Source organism: Carassius carassius, chromosome 3 (assembly GCF_963082965.1).
Source record: "Carassius carassius chromosome 3, fCarCar2.1, whole genome shotgun sequence".
NCBI lineage: Eukaryota > Metazoa > Chordata > Actinopteri > Cypriniformes > Cyprinidae > Carassius > Carassius carassius.
In genome coordinates, this window is record NC_081757.1 from 36,347,029 (window position 1) to 36,367,241 (window position 20,213).

Below are 20,213 nucleotides of genomic sequence, written 5' to 3' on the forward strand. Positions count from 1 at the left end.
TTTCATAATAAAACGTGAAATGTTATCTTTTCTTTTAGTTATGAATATGTCTGTATTTTCAGTAAAGAGTATTTTTCATCAAAACAAAAAACACATCTGCCAAAAACATTTACGATCAATGGTAAAATAAAATAGCTAATAATATTAACTAAAATCTAATTGGTAAAATAAAAACTCTTTGAAATTCAACTTTTTTTCATAATTTATTGCATATGGTGCAGAATATCCACTGACATCACAAGATGACTTCAGACATAGCACTGGCAATGCTTATCTGGTCTAATGAACCGGTTTCTTAGGCAATTAAGAGCTGATCTGTAAGGTTCGGAAAGAGGCTCAAAAAGCATTCATGAACTTCTCAAAGGAGGCATCTACTACTCTTTAAGAGAGAGCTACCTTATTAAAAAAAAAAAAAACACTTTATATTTTACCCTTGAATGCTTGATTGATGCTTGTAAGTTGTTGTTGTTTGTCATAAAGACATTTCAAATATAGTTACTGGTCAATGATCAGCCTAAACCACGCACATATGTTGCCATTATTTTTCAGTCAATCAGAGCAGAACAGAGCTGCAACATCAAGGGCAAGAACAGCATTTTTTCGCCTTAAAAGCACAATTTTGAAAATCAGACTGATCCTCGAGGGCAGTCGATTCGCTCTTGAACTTCCATGCGTTCCCATTAAAGGCTGTTTAGACATTTGAATATGACTGCGCATGTTGTGGAGCTCACGCTGGACTCAGGTTGATGTCATCATCTTTGTCTTTGCGGAGGGGTCTCTGGGGTCTCCGTGGCTCATCTTCACCAGTGTCCTGCTTGTCTCTTTCAGCCTCCACCCAGCTTTGAGGGGCAATCATCTTTTTGGGTCCAAACGGAGGAGGTCCCAGCAAAGCCTCAATGTCATCGTAGTTGACCACTTCCCTCTCCAGAAGGGTATTAGCCAGCTGAAGACACAGCAAACAAAAACAAGTCCTCATGCGAGCCGAAAAAAGTAATAAAAAAGGCATGCTATGAGGATTTTCTGCCTAGCTTGCCGAAAGCCTACTGAAATAAAAACAACAGAAAAAATTTTATTTGACCATTTTAAGCCTCTCTTAAATATTTCTTAATTTCTACTTTGGCTCCCCAATACGACAAAAAGGAAATGCTCATTTTGGCATTTTTTCATCGATGTAACTTTACATGCAAGAACAGAAACTTCTAAATTCAAATCAAACTGAATATGATCTTATATTCTGTAATACATATTTACTGAGAGGTCCAAAATAGCTTTGTATGCTTAAGATCTTATATGTACATGAGTATGTAACAAAAAAGTGAGTGTATTAGGAGTATAAAATAAGAGACAATGAGAAATTACTTAATCTGCCAAGATGATTTAGAGCCAAATTTAGAAATCTTTCTTAAGAAAAAAATAATATTTTTCTCATTTTTGTTAAACATTTCCATTTAAAAATACAGAGCGAAAAAAAAAAAAAAGCTAAATAAATTCTGAACTCTCTTCATGCATGCTTATGATTATCTGCGTGACAAAAAGATGGGCTTTAAAGTGTTTTTCATCGAGTTGATCAGCAAGTCTTCAGTAAAATCCACTATACAAACAGGTAACCCAAAGCCTGCCGTTTTATTCTTAAGAAAATATTTGAGAACTTCCTGAGACTGAGACTCTCTTCAAGAACTACAATTAGGAACATTTTTATGAATGTCTTAGAATTGATCTTTAGAAATTTCTTAACTTTTTTCTTTTCATGATTTCCTTTCATGATTCTTTTCAAGATTTTAGATCTTACCAAAATAAGTTTGTCTCTGTTGTCCAAAAGCAATTTCTCTGTGTGCCTGTAGGCTTTTGCTATTAGCATCTTAGCTTCCTGAACATGAGAGAAAAGAAAACAAATGAATAACCACACACACATATTCAAAACAACTGATATTTAGCACCCATACAAGCCTCTGTAACATCACATCATCACACCACACCAGTAGAACAATAAACGGGTGAGTATGTTCTTTCACCCACATGATCCATCTGCTGTTGGAGTCCTTGGCTGAATGGTCTGCGTCCAATACCTCCCTGATCGTTGGAGTCAGGGAAGGACACCTGGCCCACACTGGCAACCATGCCATACTGCTTCACCATGGAGTAAGCCACGCGGGTCACCTTCCTCAGGTCATCCTGAGCACCTACAACAAGTTTCGAAGTTAGCTGGTGTCTAATACTACCTATAAGTATTTCTGAGGTCAGGTCTGCAGCTGTACTACTGGGTACACAATTGCTCCTTGCAAATAACCATTTCCTACTAGTCAATGTGCATTGGTCCTCCAGGGGGCGCCTGAAAGCTACATTTAAATATTTTTCTCTCACTCATGTCATCTCCATACAGAACATAATAATAGAAAAATATTTAAATAAGCACTCTATTCTATTATCACACTGTTTCATGCCAATTACTGTTATTTCTGCTAGTTTTGTTTTTCTAATATGTATTCATAACTCTCCTCTTAAAGGTGTGTGTGTTATCATATTAGATGTGTATCAGTGTGTATATGTCATACCTGTGGTGACCTTATTGAAGGTGATGGCTTCAGAGGCTCGTCCACCCAAAGCCATACACATCCTCTCAAACAGCTGCTCTTTAGTAAATAAATACTGATCCTTTGGCAGGATCTGAGCAAAGCCCAAAGCAGCATTTGTTCTGGGAGCAATTGAAACCTGGAGAACAAGTCCACAGTTAAAAAACAAACACGACATCTCAATGAATTCGCATATATTAATACATTGTTAATATTATTCACAAAGTGATAGGGCTTACTTTGAAACATGTTTCGGTCAGAAATTGTTAGTAAACAGCAAGCACCACACTGAATTAAACGTGAAATTTTGGAAGCAGACAGACTATAATAGTATTTTCTTGTAAAACCTATTCCAGTCATCTTAACTCAATTCAAATCTGTGATCTGGCATTATAAAGTTCACAATTGCTGGATTCTTTTATCACTCTACCTGAACAGGCCTAGAGGTAGTTCACATTAAAATGTAAATGCCAATATTTTCAAAAACCAAAAGTTAGATCTGCCCCTCCATGTTTTTTTTTTTTTAAGACTTAAGAAAATAGCACAAAATTCACATAGCTCAAGAACTATAAAAGTGGTGTGTTTACCTTCATGACTGCTTCGGTGTGTTCTAGCAGCCATCCCACTAAAACATGACCAGACTCATGAAAAGCCACCACCCTCTGCTCTTCTTTAGATAAGATTTTACTCTTCTTCACACTCCCTTAAAAAAAAGAAAAGAAAAAAAAACCCACACACATAAGGAGCCAATTGTGTAGAAATCTGTAATGCAATATCAGAGTACTCTATTTTTAGCTTAACTGAATCTAGGAGCTGAATACCTGCGATGACTCTCTCCACAGCATATTCAAAGTTAAAGGTGTCAATAGACTTGTAGCCCTCTCTGGCAGCATGAAGGGCGGCTTCATTGCAGATGTTGGCGATGTCAGCCCCTGGAAATATGAACAATGCACAAAGGGCAATTGTGGCAGGACGTGGTGTTAGGAGATAACACAGTCACAGTCAAAACAACCCTCACCACTGAAGCCTGGTGTCAACTCTGCCAGACGCAGAGAGTAGAAGTCTGCTGGCTGAGTAAGCTTCAGGATCTTCAGGTGCTGCTCATAGATTTCCTTTCTCTCCTAGAACACAATCACACCATCCTTCAGGAATCGTTCTAATATGCTGATTTGGAGCTCATTTATAAATAAAAGTTCTTCTTATTACTAATGTTGAGAACAGTTGTACCTAATATTTCTGTAATGCATTTTTTTTTCAAGATTCTTTGATGATTAGAAAGTTAAGGGAACAGTATTTATTTGAAATTTTTGTAACATAATACATGTCTTTGTTTTCACGTTTTAACAATTGAATGCCTCCTTGCTGAATTGTTTTATTTTTAATAAATATTATTTACACCAAAATATTAATTGGTAATTTATTATGGTTCCCACAAATATATTAAGCATCAAGAAATTTCAGCATTGATAATATAAAATGTTCTTGAGCACAATATCAGCATACTAGACACGGAAGACTGGTATAATGGTGGCTTAAAATTCAACTTTGCCATCACAGGAACAAATTACATTTTAAAATCTATTCAAAAAGAAAACCGTTAAAATCATTTAACTGTAGTTTAAACTGTGAGAACATTTAACATGCAAATAAATTAAGCCTTGGTGAGTAACATGACAAATTTTCCAAATGTAGTGTGTGTTTATCTCAGGACAATTATTAGAATTTGCTTAGAAAAACTGCCCAATTCACCATTACTAGACTGAAAGTCTCCAGGAAGAATGCAGAGATGTGATTATGCAAATGATATTTACACTGGAACATCTGAAATCAAAATCAAGAACTTAACAACAGAATAAGGTGGCCTATAGCTGCTATATGTCCCTAAAAAAAGCATTTTGAACATTCATTACCTGAAGAGTTGGCAGGTCTATAAATATGTGCCTATCAAGTCTGCCTGGTCTCATAAGTGCATTGTCCAGAATGTCTGCCCGGTTAGTGGAGGCCAGGACAATCACATGATCTGTGGTACCCATTCCTTGAAAAGAGAGAAGGAAAATCTCAGAAGGCCACATGCTGATCATGTTAGCCAATACAGACACTGACTAAAATCAACTGAATAAATATGCAGTGCAGCACCAACTCAATAGTCTATTACATAAAAAAATCAAATAAAAGTTAGGTCAGCAGAGTCAAGGTTTTGCTGTTATCCTGTTACCATAGCAAACACTGCATCCGGGAGATATAAATGAACTCATGCAAGAATGATTTAGTTTTATTTTGAATGAATGTACGTTATAAAATGTAACTAACATGACTTTAATTAAACACAGTATTTAGCTTACATTTAAAGCAAAACATATGTGAATAAATAAATACTTTAATGTAGCATTTCCCATGTAAAGGGCTTTGATTTAGTTGACTACTCTCGCATTTCTCTAATTATTACCATCCATCTCCACAAGCAGCTGGTTAAGGGTCTGCTCTTCCTCGGTGTTTGAGAAACCAGACATGTTTGTGGACCGTTTCTTCCCCACAGCATCAATCTCATCGATGTAGACGATGCATGGCGCTCGAGCACGAGCCTCTTTGAAAAGACTTCGCACTCTTGCGGCACCAAGGCCTGGGTGAGGAAAGATCATTCAGATGTAAATATGAAGATGTTGCAATAGGATGATTAAATACACAGAGTTTAATGCACTGAATTACCTCCGATCACCTCCACAAACTCTGAACCTGCCATAGCAAGGAAGGGCACCTGAGCTTCTGTTGCCACTGCCTTAGCCAGCAGAGTCTTCCCACAGCCAGGGGGCCCCAGGAGCAGAGAGCCCTTAGGTACCTTGGCCCCAAGCTGAAGGTATCTATCTGGATTCTTCAAAAAGAAAACAGATCATATGCAAAGAACTCTCTGTAACGTGCATTCCTGCATTACTGTGGCAGTAGAAACTCAAGTACTCAAGGGGGCGCTAGAGTCATCTACAAATGTATATACAAAAACTAGATGTGTTATTACTGAGGTAGCTAGATACAAGCATGTTGACATTTCTGCCATGACTGCAGCTGACCTGAAAGAGAAAACTGACCTGAAAGAAGGTTAACACTTATTAAAGATTACTGTGATTATTATACTACAATAATAATAATTATTGTGCTTCCAACAAGAACTATATAATTTTTAGCAACTCATAATCTCATAGCATTATTTATGGAATTGCAGTATATATATATAATTTAAAGATTTAGGTGCAGATTCTGTGCCACTTCTGTTGGTAACAGTCTATCCACCTTACTATTCAATGCGGAAGTAAGCCATTTTCTCTGAATGTGCTAGACTTCCGGTTCATTAGCCGCTGTAGGGAAATATTGAAGAAAATAAAGTGCGGTAAACGGTAAAATTGTTTGCACTAAAAACAATTAGAAAAAAAGCATACATAATTAGGATAATACATTAATAATAGTGTAAGACACACGTGTTTTAAATATCAGGCAGCAAAACAAGCTGTTTTGTACAGTTAAAATTAGCTGGAAGCAGATGACACCGGAAGCCAGACACATTAAATTTACTAACGACTGTTCCTGCTCTTACGGCAAAAATAAAGTGGATAGTTTTGCACTATTCTATTCAAACTAACAAGTTATTGATTAAAATGGAAGAATTTGACCTGATGCATACATCTAACAAGAATAGGAAAGACATTTCCCTTATAAAAGGTAAAAGTGCCTCTGGATATCAGTTTAAGGGGACATGAAAAGTTTCTAAGCACCACGCAAAATATGAAAGCTTTGGGAGTCAGCTGTTCACAACAGGCCTAAACCAGTTAAATCACCAGCATAAAAACACAAAACAATGCCTAATTATCGTTATTCCCAAAATCCCAAAAACTATCAAGATCCCACAACTGTAGTTTATGCTAATGTCTGTTATAGGGTCCCCTTTTGCTGAGAATGCAACCTTCTCACATAGCATTATGAATTGCTCTCAGTAATGCAGCACCAAGTAAAACTGAACATGAATAACTAGAAGATTTCACTGCAAAATAAATGGAAATAAAGTTTTGGGTCTAACTTTCAGATGCCCTTACCTTTAGATAGTCCACAAACTCTTTGACTTCCATCTTGGCCTCGTGCATTCCCGCGACATCTTTAAAGCTCACACCTTTCCCAGATTTCCCATCAACAATAGTGAATTTAGCCATTTTTAACTGATTCTGGTGGAGCAGGCAGATTATATGACATCAGAAAATGTTTGAATTGTACAATTCTACAATGAATGTAAATGACAGAATCTTGACTTACAAAAGCACTAAAGCCGCCATCTCTCCCACCCATTCCTGCCAGTCGGAAGATGTACCAGAGAATTGCAACCCCAACGGCGGCCATACCGAGTGCATAAAGAGCACTGTGAAGGACAAGAAATTGATCTAGAGATACTTTGTTATGCCAACAGTCGATTTGAATCTTTGTTTCAGGTTGCCAGGATTGCATGCTCTGTGGAAGGTCCAAATTACTCACTTCCCGAAGAAGCCTGTGCGCTTGTAGGTCACTGGTATTCTGTCTCTGGTATCTATATTCAGCTCTTCCTCTGCTGCTCTAAGCTTCTCCTCAAACTTGTCGATATTGGCCACCTGCATTCGGTACATCAGGGCAAGTCTCTACAACAGGAAATTAGTCAAACTGGAATTAATAGCAACAATTATTTTAAAATCAAATATGGCACTTGTGCGTGAAATGACGTACAGGTCTGCCGAAGATGACTGCACCAGGGTGAAGGTAGATCTCCACAATGTCACTCTCTGGAACCACCTGTACTCGTGACACCTCCCCTTTGGCCAACATTTCATTTACGAAATCGTTCCAGGATATGTTCCCCCCACTGGTGTTGATGGAGTTGAGCAAGCTCATGATGACAGCGATAATAAAGAGCGTGCGCAGTCTTTCCCTATACATCTGGTCCTCCTGCTCTCGTCTCTTTTTCTCTTCTAGGGAGTAAACAATGAAATAAACTAAGTGTGAATAATCTGCCATGAAAGTATATCTTTGAATTACTTCTGTCTGACGGGTCAACAAATTGCATTTATTGACAGTTGTCCCATTCAGCTTGATGTCCTACATAGATGTGCCAATTCCATGTCTATCATTTTACTTCATGGTCTCAAAAATTTTTTTTTTTAACTCAAATCACCTGTAGTCATGTAATAAGCAGGACAGTGTAGGAACGTGATATACATGGTCTACAATAAAACTGTAATCGTCAATAACATTAACAAACATGTAGCTCACTTTGCATTTATTTTTATTTTTTTACAAAAATACACCATTGCACTGTTATCCTTTCATTATAACCTACTGAAGAATTTGTAACAATTAAAAAAAAACGACACACTGGTGTTTTGTTACTGCATTTTGTTGATTGAATTGACAGAGAATGATTCAATGATGCATTCATAAAGATGGACATTTGCTTCATTTCTGAATGAATCAGCTGTTTGAAACAAATCTTTTAAATAATAAATGATTCAATAACTCATTAAGAAAGGGACTTACTGACAGTTGTAGTTTTATATTTAAAAAAACATTTTTATTTAAACAAATTACATTATGTTCCAATATTTAAAACATTATCTTAAAACAATTCAGTCCCTTATTATTCTAGTTTTATTAATTAATTAAATGCAAGAATTCAACAACAACTTTTTTTTTTTTTTTTTTACATTTTTAAAAGAAAATGCCCCTTTAAAGACAAAAAATCATGAGGAAACTGAAGTAGCTACAGATGTTTTGCTCTGTATTGTGAGGCACATTCCAGTGTAACAAATAATTGAAAAAGACAAAAAACTTGTTTACAACTTGGTTCTACCAGTTGTTGAGTGGATTTAGAGATTTGGATGCCGCACTCAAATACAGAGGCAGATGGAAACAAGCTTGTCAGAGTGGGTTTAAGCAGGCTAAATGATCGGAGAAGTCCTGAATATGATATTTTAAAATAAAAAATATACAAATAAACCATTAACAATAAGATGCATTTAGAAAGTAGATTGTAAACTACGGTTTCAAAAATTCTGAAAATACCTTCATCCTCTTCTGGGGTCTTCCCTTTTCCACCTTCTTTCTTTTCATGTCTTCTGTTGGATGTACTGAAATAGTGAGTAGTGCCTGACAGAGTGAAAACATTTACATTACGCCATGCAACATAATTCAGAAAAAGCATTAGGATTCAAAAATCAGAAGTTCTGCATCAAAGCTCTGTCCAACCATCCAAAAATAAATAAATAAAATTAACCTTCATTACTTAATAGATGCAATACTTACCTAATAGTTTCCAAAGTTTCACAGGATTTGTGACCAATTTGTAGCGACAATGGAATTCAAGCCCAATAAGCCTCGGGATTAAAGGCTTTGTCAAAATGTTCTGTGAAACAATGGCAACTTGGTTAATCACCCAAGTAACATCATGGTCATGATCATGCATAACCATAAAGATTACATGCTATTATTATGATCCATCTGTTCGGTTTTCACAAGAAAAAAATAAATATAAATAAATAAATATACCAACATACTTGACTTTTCAAAGGTAATGCACTAATTTTATTACATATAAAAAAAATATCTGTTCTACATTACATTAAAACTATATGTTCTTTATGAACCGTGTAACTTATATCAGCAATGGACATATTGTGCAAGCTGTCCCACATATACTTAACGTCACTGTTCATAGGATCGCATAAATTCGTAGCATAAATAGACACATTAGCATTGTTAGCATTTACAGAACACTTGATCGACGTTTAAATAACTCACCTGAATGTGTCCTGGTTTTAGGCCTCGTTTGTTTGGAATCACTAAAGGCAAGTATGAAGTCACATTGCTCTCCGGGAGTTTTATGCAGGTTTGAAAACAGCTGAAACGAGACGATAGCGACCAAAGCCGTTTGTCGTAACATTTGCCTCCGCGTTGCAAAAGAAGCGCTGCCATGCTAAATGATGGTTTATCGCGTCGTTTGGATAAAAAACATACTAAACCAACACATATGGCAGTCTTTAATGTGACCTCCCTGAGAGGCGCTTTCACGCATCTGTCATTGTGATTCTGCAGGTCTTATCCAACACAGCCAAATATAGCTGCTGTAAAACGACTGGTCGAATGTATCACACATATACAGAACAAATAAAATGCTTAATACAAAACGGTCTTACATTATACAACTACAAGGCCATTATAAAGCTGTACTGACTACTAAAGCCGTGAACTTTAATGACGTTTACCGTGCGGGCTTGAAAAACAAACATGTCTGTTCAACTTTCACCTTCGGAATCAGCCAATCAGAACGGAAACAGGCCGAGTACGGGCTGACGGGAAATGTAGTTCTACTTGCACGTTTATGAAACAAAAAAAAACTACAAACAGTTCTAGTTGGGCATGTGCAAAGACAACGACTGTAATCTGATATTTAAAATGAAGTTATAGTGGAAAAATAAATACAATCTAGTTATGGTGCAGAAATATAGGCAAAATAAATCAGTCATTATTAAGATAAATAATTGATAGTCATGTCGGACTAGTTAGCTTTTTGTCGAAGTAAGATTATACACGTCTGGCTTTCTTATTTGCACTTGCAGGCAGGGGCGCTGCCAGGAATTTTGGGCCCCATGACAAAAAATCGAATTGGGCCCCCTCTGCACAGCTGTTGTCACCACATCTCTATAGGACCTAACTGTGCCATCAAAAGCTTTACATAACTCTAATCAAAGGCTTGCAACTGTCTTGCTTCTTGTAGTTCAATAACAGTATTAGCACAATATTTACTGCTGGTGATTTGTAAATGCAAGTCTGCATACAGTATGCAGTTCACTATTTGATGCAAGATTAAAAGCCACCATAAAAATGTCCTTAAAGCAACACTATGTAACATTTTTTACCTTAAAATAATGTTTCCAAAATCGTTTCAGTGGTTCATCAGGTTGTAACAGGGTGAAAGCCACTTATGCCTCCCTGGAATGATGCTTAGTCATTAACACAGTGGTAGCTAATTTATATGTAGTTTTCAAATTAAAATAATAATTAATTATTCTCTCTTTTGACCACATCAATGAGAAATTTGAATCAAGGAATACATTTGGAAAATATTGAATAAATTATGACAATTTAGATTTTTTTGGTGAACTATAACTACAACTTATAAAAAATATGATATATATATATATATATATATATATATATATATATATATATATATATATATATATATTTCAGATCGCTAGTTCACATTTTGGTATTCTATCCATCCTCTGCAGCTGTTATACAGACTAGATATCCAAACGGCCCTTATCCGATCGCAATCCAATGACAGGGACGCACATTTTGAAAGACAATAGCCTATAGGATGCATTTTGAATGTCCAATAGTCCTCAAATAACATTATAGTCCAATCTGGTCTAGTTAACGAAAACACGGCATACATTTCGTCATCAGATATTAATTTTAGTCTACAACTAACGAAACACCGCCACTGATGAGTGCGCTAAGGTAGGGCCAAACCATTTCATGCAGATACAGGGGGGGGGGGGGGGTCGGTCAATATGGACGTTTTATTTTTTGGTCAGTGGTGATATTTAACTTTTATTGCCAAAATAAGTAAAATCAAAGACAGTATTATTATTTGAAATATACTCAATGATGATGTTTTATACAGTGTATAATATAACAAAAATTTACAATTAATTTTTACCTATTTGTTGGGCCCCCTGTCAGTCAGTCAATTCCCCCTTGGAATTGTCCTAACTTTTCCCCCCATGCTTGCAGGTATGGGCTTGTGTGTCTTTTATGTTCGGATCTGTTTTCATACAGTCTATGGTTCGGATACGAAGTGAGGGCAGAACACTTGAGTATAATAATAACAATACGGTCGAGAATAGAGGAGGATGTATCCCAGACAGCTAGTTTAGGCTATTTTCAATAGAGGGGGCCATTGCGTTATTCTGATCGCAAGACATTTTTTTTTTTTTTTAAGAATTACAGTTACAGTCAGGGGGGTACAACGAGTAAAGCAGATAAACAAACATAAAAAACATACATAAACAGTGACAAATTTACAAGTTAACTAAAAATTTTAAAGTGTTTACAAATTGAGACACACTTTGTAGCTTTCTTATTTTTCAAACCCAATATTGTGTCTAGGTATTGTAAAATTTCTGCTCTTAAAATAAAAAATAAAGGCTTGTTTCCTCCAAATTTACTCTTATGAATACTAAATTTCGCTAACAGAAGCAGCAGATTAATTAAGTAATATTCCTTATGAAAGGATTTGTCATAAGCGAAAAAAAAACAAATAAAACATTTTTAAAACACAGTTGAAAGCTGGGCATGACATGAGCCTTAATAAAAGAACAGAAATCTGACCAAAAACACATTGTATGAGGACAACTCCAAAATAAATGATAAAATGTTTCATCGTGTAGATCACAAAATGTACACACTGTATCAATATCACAATTAAATCTGTTCACAAGATAATAATTACATGGGTAATATTTATAAATGAGTTTAAGTGAAATTTTTTTGATTTTGTTTGTGATTAAGTATTTGTGAGGAAGTTTCCAGATATTATTCCATAACAGATTATCAGCATAACCATTCCAAAATGATATAATAGCAGGTCTGGAGACAATATCCCTTTGGAGCAAAGCCCTTATCGCAAGACATCGGCGTCACAGCCCTGAGGCTTGTGACGTCAAATCGAAATTAAAACAAAAACCAACACGTCTAATATACATTTACCAGACAACAGTCAAAGAAACCAAATCGTGCTGTGGCTGATGATCTAGCAATCCGTCACCGACAAACCGTTTATACTACTTATAAAGTATGCTGTAGATAACAATAAACGGCTGTTTCAGATCAGTCTCAATTAAAACCGGATAAGGACAAATAATTCCGGCAGCACTGTTCACTCGTTACTTAAAAAACAAACAAAAAAGCAAACAACTTTACTACATATACCCAAGCAAGCTCTCAATTTTCCTCTGACCCAAATGGAGCTCGCAAAAACACGTCACTGTCTCCGCCATTACGGCTCGAGTTCCGTCAAAGAAAACAACGTGGAAGCGTCTCTAACAAGAGCCACAATGGCGCCAGTTTCACCGTTGCAACGGGCCGGGGAACAAACAGTGACCGCCCATACGCTTCAGCCTATCACAGTCCGCGTATCAAACGCCTCGCGTCCGCTCTTCGTCAGAGCGAGTCAAAGGCCGATCGAGACTGTTCGGAAGGAGTCGGACGCAGAGGATTAACGTAAAGCGGAATTTTATTTTACACCTCAAATCAAGCAAAATCAGCGAACTTAACGTTACTGAGACCCGTGGACTTTTAAAGGGGCGGATGGAGAGTTTATAACCCCTTCTCTTACCAGTTTATCGGAGCCCTGAGAGATTTTAATCATCGCATTTTTGGAGGAGGTATTCAGTGATTAGCTTAGCACGCTGGCGCGAGCGCGGACTGAGATGAGCGTCGCGCGCCTCGGATGTTCCCGCATCGGAGCTCGCTGAAGCAGAAGGCCTCAAATGGGAAAAACAAGCATCGGGAGGGAATACCAAGTATAATTTTGTAGATGTAGCTCACGTTTTGAATAAGGTAAGCAATTTGGATTGTCCCTTTACTCTTTTAAAAGCCATTTTGTTTCGGGAAAACGTCTGTACGTTTTCTCATGCGTCGACTTTCATGGTTAGCCCACTTACGGCTTTAGCCCCGTTGCTAAGGGGGGCTTGTTTCCCTCCCCCACCCCGAAATCGAGGAAATGTTGGCGTATTGCTCAAAATATATGCATTTTGTCAGATTTTGCACCTTTATTCATTCCTACGGGTTGTATAGATATATAATAATGAAGGTCTGCAGTAACTGAAGCTGAGCGTGTGAAGTTGGAGAAATGAAAATAATCCTCATCATGTTGTCGTTCTCTCTCTCTGGGAATCGGATATGATCAGACGGGCTCAGATACCCTGCAGAAATCAGCCAAACTGGGATGCATGTTAATATATGCGTGTTTCAAGGGCACATATGGGAGGAAATATTGTTGTTTCCACATTGGTTTTATGTGCTGAAGAAGCTGCAGAGTATATAGAAATACAGAATAAGATCTATAATAATAATTTGCGTTGGGGTAGAAGCGCACCATTCAGACAACAAATACTAGATCACTGCAACACTCTCAGTTCTCAGTGTTTTTATGAGATTGGTCATGTTTTGATGACGACATGAAATCAGTTTTGGTTTTAATGTCTAATGATTAACAGGGGGGTTTGTTTCTGGTGAGAAAGAAACACTGTTTCATAGTATAATAGCCTAAAGATTTTACTCTAGTTCCATTGAGGCTGATCCAGTGCTACAATCATTCTATTTAACCAATTGAAGTGTTTCTCAATGCAAATCTGTATTCTTAATGTGGCTAACCATTCTGTGTGTATTTAATGTTTTTTGCTTTTGATTTTGAACAACAGAAAGTCCCGAACTTCACTGTTTCTCATGTGGCGTGAGCAGCGGCTCTGAAAACACATTTTGTGGAGGCTGCATGTGGATGTGACCTGTCTACGTGCTTGTTTAGACATGATGCGGTGTGATTGTTTGCTTCATCAAGGAGCTGCATTGAAGCAAGTCCTTGCAATACTTGTTTAAAGGGTGAAGGATAGAGACAGGATCTATGAAAGTTTGTGATGAAGTAAACGGAGCTGGTGTTGGTGCAGTGGAAGAACACTGCGGCGGTGTTGGGGCGTTAGCACTCTCTCTCTCTCTCTCTCTCTCTCTCTCTCTCTCTCTCTCCCTACATCCCTCCCTTCCTCACTTTTGTTTATTTCTTCTGAGCACAACTTTTACACAGCAGCGTTGCAAAATACTCTTTCCTGTTTTACTCCGTAAGAAAACTAAGTTGACTTATGGCACTTGTAGACTGTTTACCAGAAGGTGGTTTAAGAGCACTAATCAGGATTTAGCTAAAGTATGATCCTTAGGTGTTAGTCTCAGGTTGTCAGGCCTGTTTGTCTACTTAATTCTTGTATTTATTTTCGAGAGTCCTGCTCATTGTTTGGTTGAGAGGGGAAATGGACTTTTGGTTGGGGCGTGGGGTCAAGAATGCTGTTACTGGGAGCTTCAGAAAGCATTTCCTTTCTTTGATAATGGCGGTCATACTCTTAATTATTGGCATTGTCTCACTCAGTGTAGCCTTTTGAGAGCTAATTCTGTCCAGCTGAACTCGTAGTGTCTTAAAGATCCTGTGGTTGGGGATTAAATTTTATTTAAGGTATGACATTGTTGTTATAAATGTCAGCATAAATGTTGTAAAAGCATTTTTGTGGGTTGACACAAAACCATGCTTTGCTCGGTCACCATGAGAATTATGACATATTTAGGTCTGCGGGGACAAGCCTTTTTTTCGACCCAGCGTTCCTCATTGCCGGGCTTTTTTTCACTCTCACTTTTTGCAAACATAATCAGTTCTTTGATTACAGTTTGTTAACAAAAGTCTTTTGTAAACGTATAGCATATGCTTCCAGGCCAGCTGGTTTGTGGGTGTCTAATAGTTTGGAGGCAGCTGAGACAGTGACTCCATGATGTTCTGCTAATACTTGGAGGTTTTAGGGTTTCCAAGCCAGGGACTATTGTGGAATGGCTATTCTCAGAGCCATTTCCAGGCTTGGGGAAAAAAAATAAGCCACATTCCTGTTATTTATTTTGTATAGTATTTTAGTTATTTGTTAGGACATTTCTCAATATCTTATTTAGGACTGGGTATCAATAACCAAGTTGCAATACATATTATAATAATGAGGTGGCAATACGTATTGTGGTATCCATCATTACTGACCTAATATTTTCCTTAGCAGGTTATTGTATAGCTAACTCACAGAGTTCAGATATGGAGGTTCTCAATAACCGTACATGTAGGTGTAGGTTTCTTCTGAAGATTGGGAACTCTGCCACTTGGTACAATATTCTAATCCCAGAAATTGTGGTGTACTTACTGAAGTAAATTCTAAAAATGAATCTCTAAATTTTTGAAAGTGAAAAGCTTCTCTCAAAACCTGAAAAATCTTGAGAAAACTACAATTTCAACAATCCCAGCTTATGTTTTCCCATTAAAACTGGAAAAAGATATACTATCAGAAGCCAAAGCATTTTTTATGCGGACCAGAGGCTGCAATGCATTTATTCAAGAGCAAAATCTTAGACAGTTGTAGATGTTTGGATTTATATTAGTTCATCAGTGAGATGGCAGATTTAGTAGCAGCAAAAAGCACACGAAGCCTCGCGAATGGATACAGAATTGCTGCAGTATGCTTTTCTTTGAGCAGAATGTTGCACTGGAGATTTCTAAACTTCAACATGCTTGTGGTAAGCATCAGTGTTTTTGCCCTCAGTGGAGAGAGCATTTTGTGCATGGTTGCCACGTTGGGAAAGTACATTATAATACTGGGCAGAACTACGTCTATGGCAGCTTCAGTTATATGTGCTTTTGGGTGGGGCTGGGCGATATACAAAAAAAAATGATATCTCGATATTGTCAAATTTTTTACGATATTCGATATATATCTCGATATGTTTGCATTTAAATAATAAAAAATAAAACATGATTTTCTTTTGCCCATAAAAAAAAAAACAAACATTTAGATTAAACAGCTAATTTAAGCAGTTAAAAAATCTAGACCAAGAGATCACTTACTGCTTTTTATTAATGAATACATGTAGGCCTATATGTAACTGAAGCAGTGCAAATTAAGTAACAGTTACAGAAAGTGCATTCTGTCAACTTTTTAGTGCATGCAATTCACAATTTAAACTGTGCAACTGGGATAAGTATTTTATTTTAATTTTTTAACAAGTTTTTAAGCTAAGAACACAAGTCTGTCAACTGTCTGTGGTTTTAAGAGAAGCTCTGTGGCATGAAACTATGTTCTTACTGACACAAAAAACCCTCTTAGATGGGAAGCTAGTTGCTGAAGCACATAGCTATTTCTTATATATAAATATATATAAATGAATACCAAAGATTTTTGCATTCTCTCTGTTTATATTATGGAAACTGTTTTCAGATTATCGTCGGCGGCTCTTCCGCAACGAGGAGTGAGCACGTGCGCATGGTTGCCAGATTGCTTAAAAATAAGCAAACACCGAGCAGAAAATGTATCCTTGTAACAGTGGAGCTCTGATTGGGAGATTTTAACTTTTGTTATCTGGCAACCGCTATCATTACAGCTCTCGTAGTAGAGGGGCGTAGAGCAGTCAGCAGTTACAGGTTCCTTTTTTGGACATTCGGCGCGTTCTTTTGGGAAAGTATGCTTGAATTTGAAATATTCGATATTCCCGATATATTCAAATTGTACATCGTCGTCAAAATTTTTCCGATAGTATCGCTAATATTCGATATATCGCCCAGCCCTTATTTTTGGGTCATAGTAAACCTTGTTGTAGCCAACATGTTGTGTTCTGTTCATTAATTTTGAAAACTTTGCACTTTTCTACTTTTTTTTTATTTTAATGCAGTTTTTGTATTGATACATAAGCAATATCTATTCTCGTATGTTGTCACATCAATTTATAGAACACAGCCCTAGTCTTATTGAAGATATTAATACATTAGGGTGTATAATTGTTTAAAAAGGGATTGGCACCTGGCACAAATGGAAATTTGTTTGACCTAAAAGAGTTATAATATATAATCCAGAAATAGGGCTGCATGATATCGTTTCAGCATCAATATTGCGATGTGCACAGTTTAGTGTACTGATAATTATATTTATATTGAAAATTTTCTCTGCTCACACACAAACATCACGTCTACACTGGACGTGAGAGCCGCCCCGCTCCACAACAGCTAGAAGCTGTCTATACTGGACGAGGCCATGGCAAATCATTTGTGACCCTAGACCATATAACCAGTCATAAGTAGGGTTGGGTATCATTTACTTTTATCGATTCCAATTCTGCTTATCGATTCTGATTCTTAGTTTCAATTCCTATAAGATAAAAAAAAATCCAAAATAAAAAAATTAAGTCAAACATTTAGATTCATCTTTTTAGAATATTTATTCAGTGTCTTTTTACAAAGCATTCTGTTGCAGCTGAATAACACGAGCAAACATCAGCAGCCTACAGAACACTGCAAGAGGAATTTTGCCTATGCTTTAAAAACAAAATTCCACAGCAAAAACAACTAGATTAATATAAATTGTAAAATATTAAAGTGTTCAAGGCAAGTAAACAGTCAGTAATAAAATAGGAATGAACAAATCAATTAAAAGCATAAATACATTTGAACCAAAATTCAGGTACAGAAACTGTAATTAACATTTTAAAAACATTGCCTTGTTTTCTTTTCATAAATAAAATTAGATTAAAGCTATTAAATATATTCATTCAAGATCACTGAATGATTTTTTTTGTTCTTTGATTAACATTTAATGACAGGCAGCACATTTATAGGCTCCTGTCTCTTTTATAGAAATGCACAATAAATATCGGACTATATTTAATGCGCATCTCGTTTGTAAAGCCGGTTCTGTAATTAACAGTAGATCTCTACACATGTGCTTTCAAAGTGGAGCAGTCCCATAGACTCCCCATGTTAAAATACCCAACTTTACAGCAGAAAAAAAAAAGTTTAGCCTACAGCCTGGTTCAAAAAGTGGTTTTGGTCTATATAGCAAATTTTGCCCTTCATGACAACTCTGAGGGGGGTGAATTATTTTATAATTCATCCATTTAAATTATAATATAACTATAAAGTTCTGCAAAATTAAGGGAATGGGCACTTGAGTGAAAGTGGATTGCCGCTGCTGTCACCACCGTAGAGCTAGGTGGGCGTGGTTTCAGCGACCAGTTCCCGCCTCTTTGCCCATTTTCAATTATCCGGGAGTGATGTTGCCAAGATGGTGACTGTTGGTTCCACCTACTTTAGGCTTAAAAAATGCTTTTCGGAAACCCTCGAGTGACAACATGGAAACTACGTCCATGTTTTTATGCAGTCTATGCTTTAACCCTGTATGTATTCAGATGATGTTGCCGGAACTCTTGCCTGAAATGTTGGTGTATTTCACCAATAGGTCAACAATGGTTAATTGATAATGAAAGTAAATTCCATTACAAATCTAATCAGGTTGTGCATGGAAAAGCTCCTACAGTCACATCATTTTACGGCTGTGAATAAAATATTTTTATGAAAAAAGCTTAGCAGAAAAAGAGTGAAGGTCACAGAGTGAGCTTTTGTGGGAAAAGTGCATAATTCAAGTGGTCCAAAACATGACAATGCTGCTTAAAACTCATGTGGCTTGCCCTGTTGCTTAATGGATTTGAGACATGCTTCCCCAGCACATAACTTAGATTGGACCGTTATTTCTTGTCTGTAATTGGAAGAATTACACACATTTTCATTCTGGAGGAAGGCTCATAAGCAAGCAAGTCTTTGCTAAAGGGGTCATCGAATACAATTTGACTTTTTAACATTTTGTTATTGTGTAATAGGGCTGGACGATTATGGACTAAAATCAAAACCTCGATTAATTGAACATTTTACCTCGATTATGATTAATAAATTATTTTTTCAATGAATTTTGTTTCTGTTTTGTTTTTCTGCCCTCATAGTTCACTGACAAGGTTTGTGCTGTAAATATGATTGACTATTAAAGGTGAGCTATTTTTTTCCTATTGAAAGAGCGATCTGACATAAAAGCTCACTATCAGCAGTTATTTTATCTATGTTCGTAACATTTCTTACTGATTATTGCTCGGTGTAAGAGATAAATAAAGATTAGATAAAGATAAATTAGCACAGTACCAGTACGAGTGATTGCGTGTGTGATTTAGTAATACCGTCTCTATTGTGAAGCTGTGGGTTGTAAATAGCCTAGTTCCTTTAAAAGTAGAAAAATATGCTATAATAAGTTTTGAGGTTCTAAGCTACTTTAGTGATAAATCACAGGAAAGCGATGACGACTAGTTTCTGCATTCCTCTGTGCGCGCGATCTTCACATCTACTGTTTATATGAGTGTTCGTGCCACAATGCAGCTGCGCGAACATGGTAGCTCGATATAATAATACACATCCGATCATCTAATCGCTTGAATGTCCAAACCATCAAACAAATACAACTGACAAAGTTTAGTGAAGACGCAAGGCTCATCACTAAAATTTACATAAACCTGGCCCCTGGGAACACAACAAAAGAAGAGAAAGAGTTGTAGTATAGAATAAAGTATGCACGCTAAATATGGTTCTGTGTTTGATTTAGCCACTGTATTAAAGCCATGGCTAATCTTCACAATGGGCTCATAGTTCTGATGACAGGTATTTGAACACGCTTGTTCTACTAAGATAAAACTAATGGGGCTTTACAGTAGCCCCTTTCACACTGCACATCGGACCCGGCATATTGCCGGAACATTGCCGGGTCGCCTTCTGTGTGAAAGCAACCACGTCCCGGGATTTATTCTGGCATTGAACCCGGGTCGGGGACCTAGTAACATTGCCGGGTTCACCCCGGGACGAGCGCTGTGTGAACAAAAGCCAGATCTAATGCCGTGTCGAAGTGATGACGCACGTTATCGCGCGACTCTTTTACCGGCTGTTTTGAAGGAAGATCAAGGTTCGCGACGAAAAAA

At 37.0% G+C, this 20,213-nt stretch overlaps 2 protein-coding genes across 2 annotated transcripts in view; one reads left to right on the forward strand and one right to left on the reverse strand.

Annotated features, from left to right (window-relative positions):
* Positions 1–175: 175 nt before the first annotated feature.
* Positions 176–9,889, reverse strand: spg7 (SPG7 matrix AAA peptidase subunit, paraplegin). Its single transcript, XM_059536994.1, has 17 exons — positions 9,372–9,889; positions 8,877–8,976; positions 8,637–8,720; positions 7,305–7,546; positions 7,080–7,219; positions 6,864–6,966; positions 6,650–6,775; positions 5,277–5,439; positions 5,017–5,190; positions 4,481–4,605; positions 3,589–3,691; positions 3,392–3,502; positions 3,158–3,273; positions 2,553–2,709; positions 2,017–2,180; positions 1,790–1,867; positions 176–943 (listed from the first exon to the last, which is right to left on the reverse strand). The coding sequence occupies exons 1-17, from the start codon at positions 9,543–9,545 to the stop codon at positions 728–730; spliced, it is 2,376 nt and encodes a 791-aa protein (XP_059392977.1). The 5' UTR covers positions 9,546–9,889; the 3' UTR covers positions 176–727.
* A 2,874-nt stretch (positions 9,890–12,763) lies between these two features.
* Positions 12,764–20,213, forward strand: part of ankrd11 (ankyrin repeat domain 11) — a 151,232-nt gene continuing 143,782 nt past the window's right edge. The window contains exon 1 of the mRNA XM_059537014.1: positions 12,764–13,199. The gene's annotated coding sequence lies outside the window, so the exon portion shown is untranslated. The remainder of the gene's footprint in view (positions 13,200–20,213) is intronic.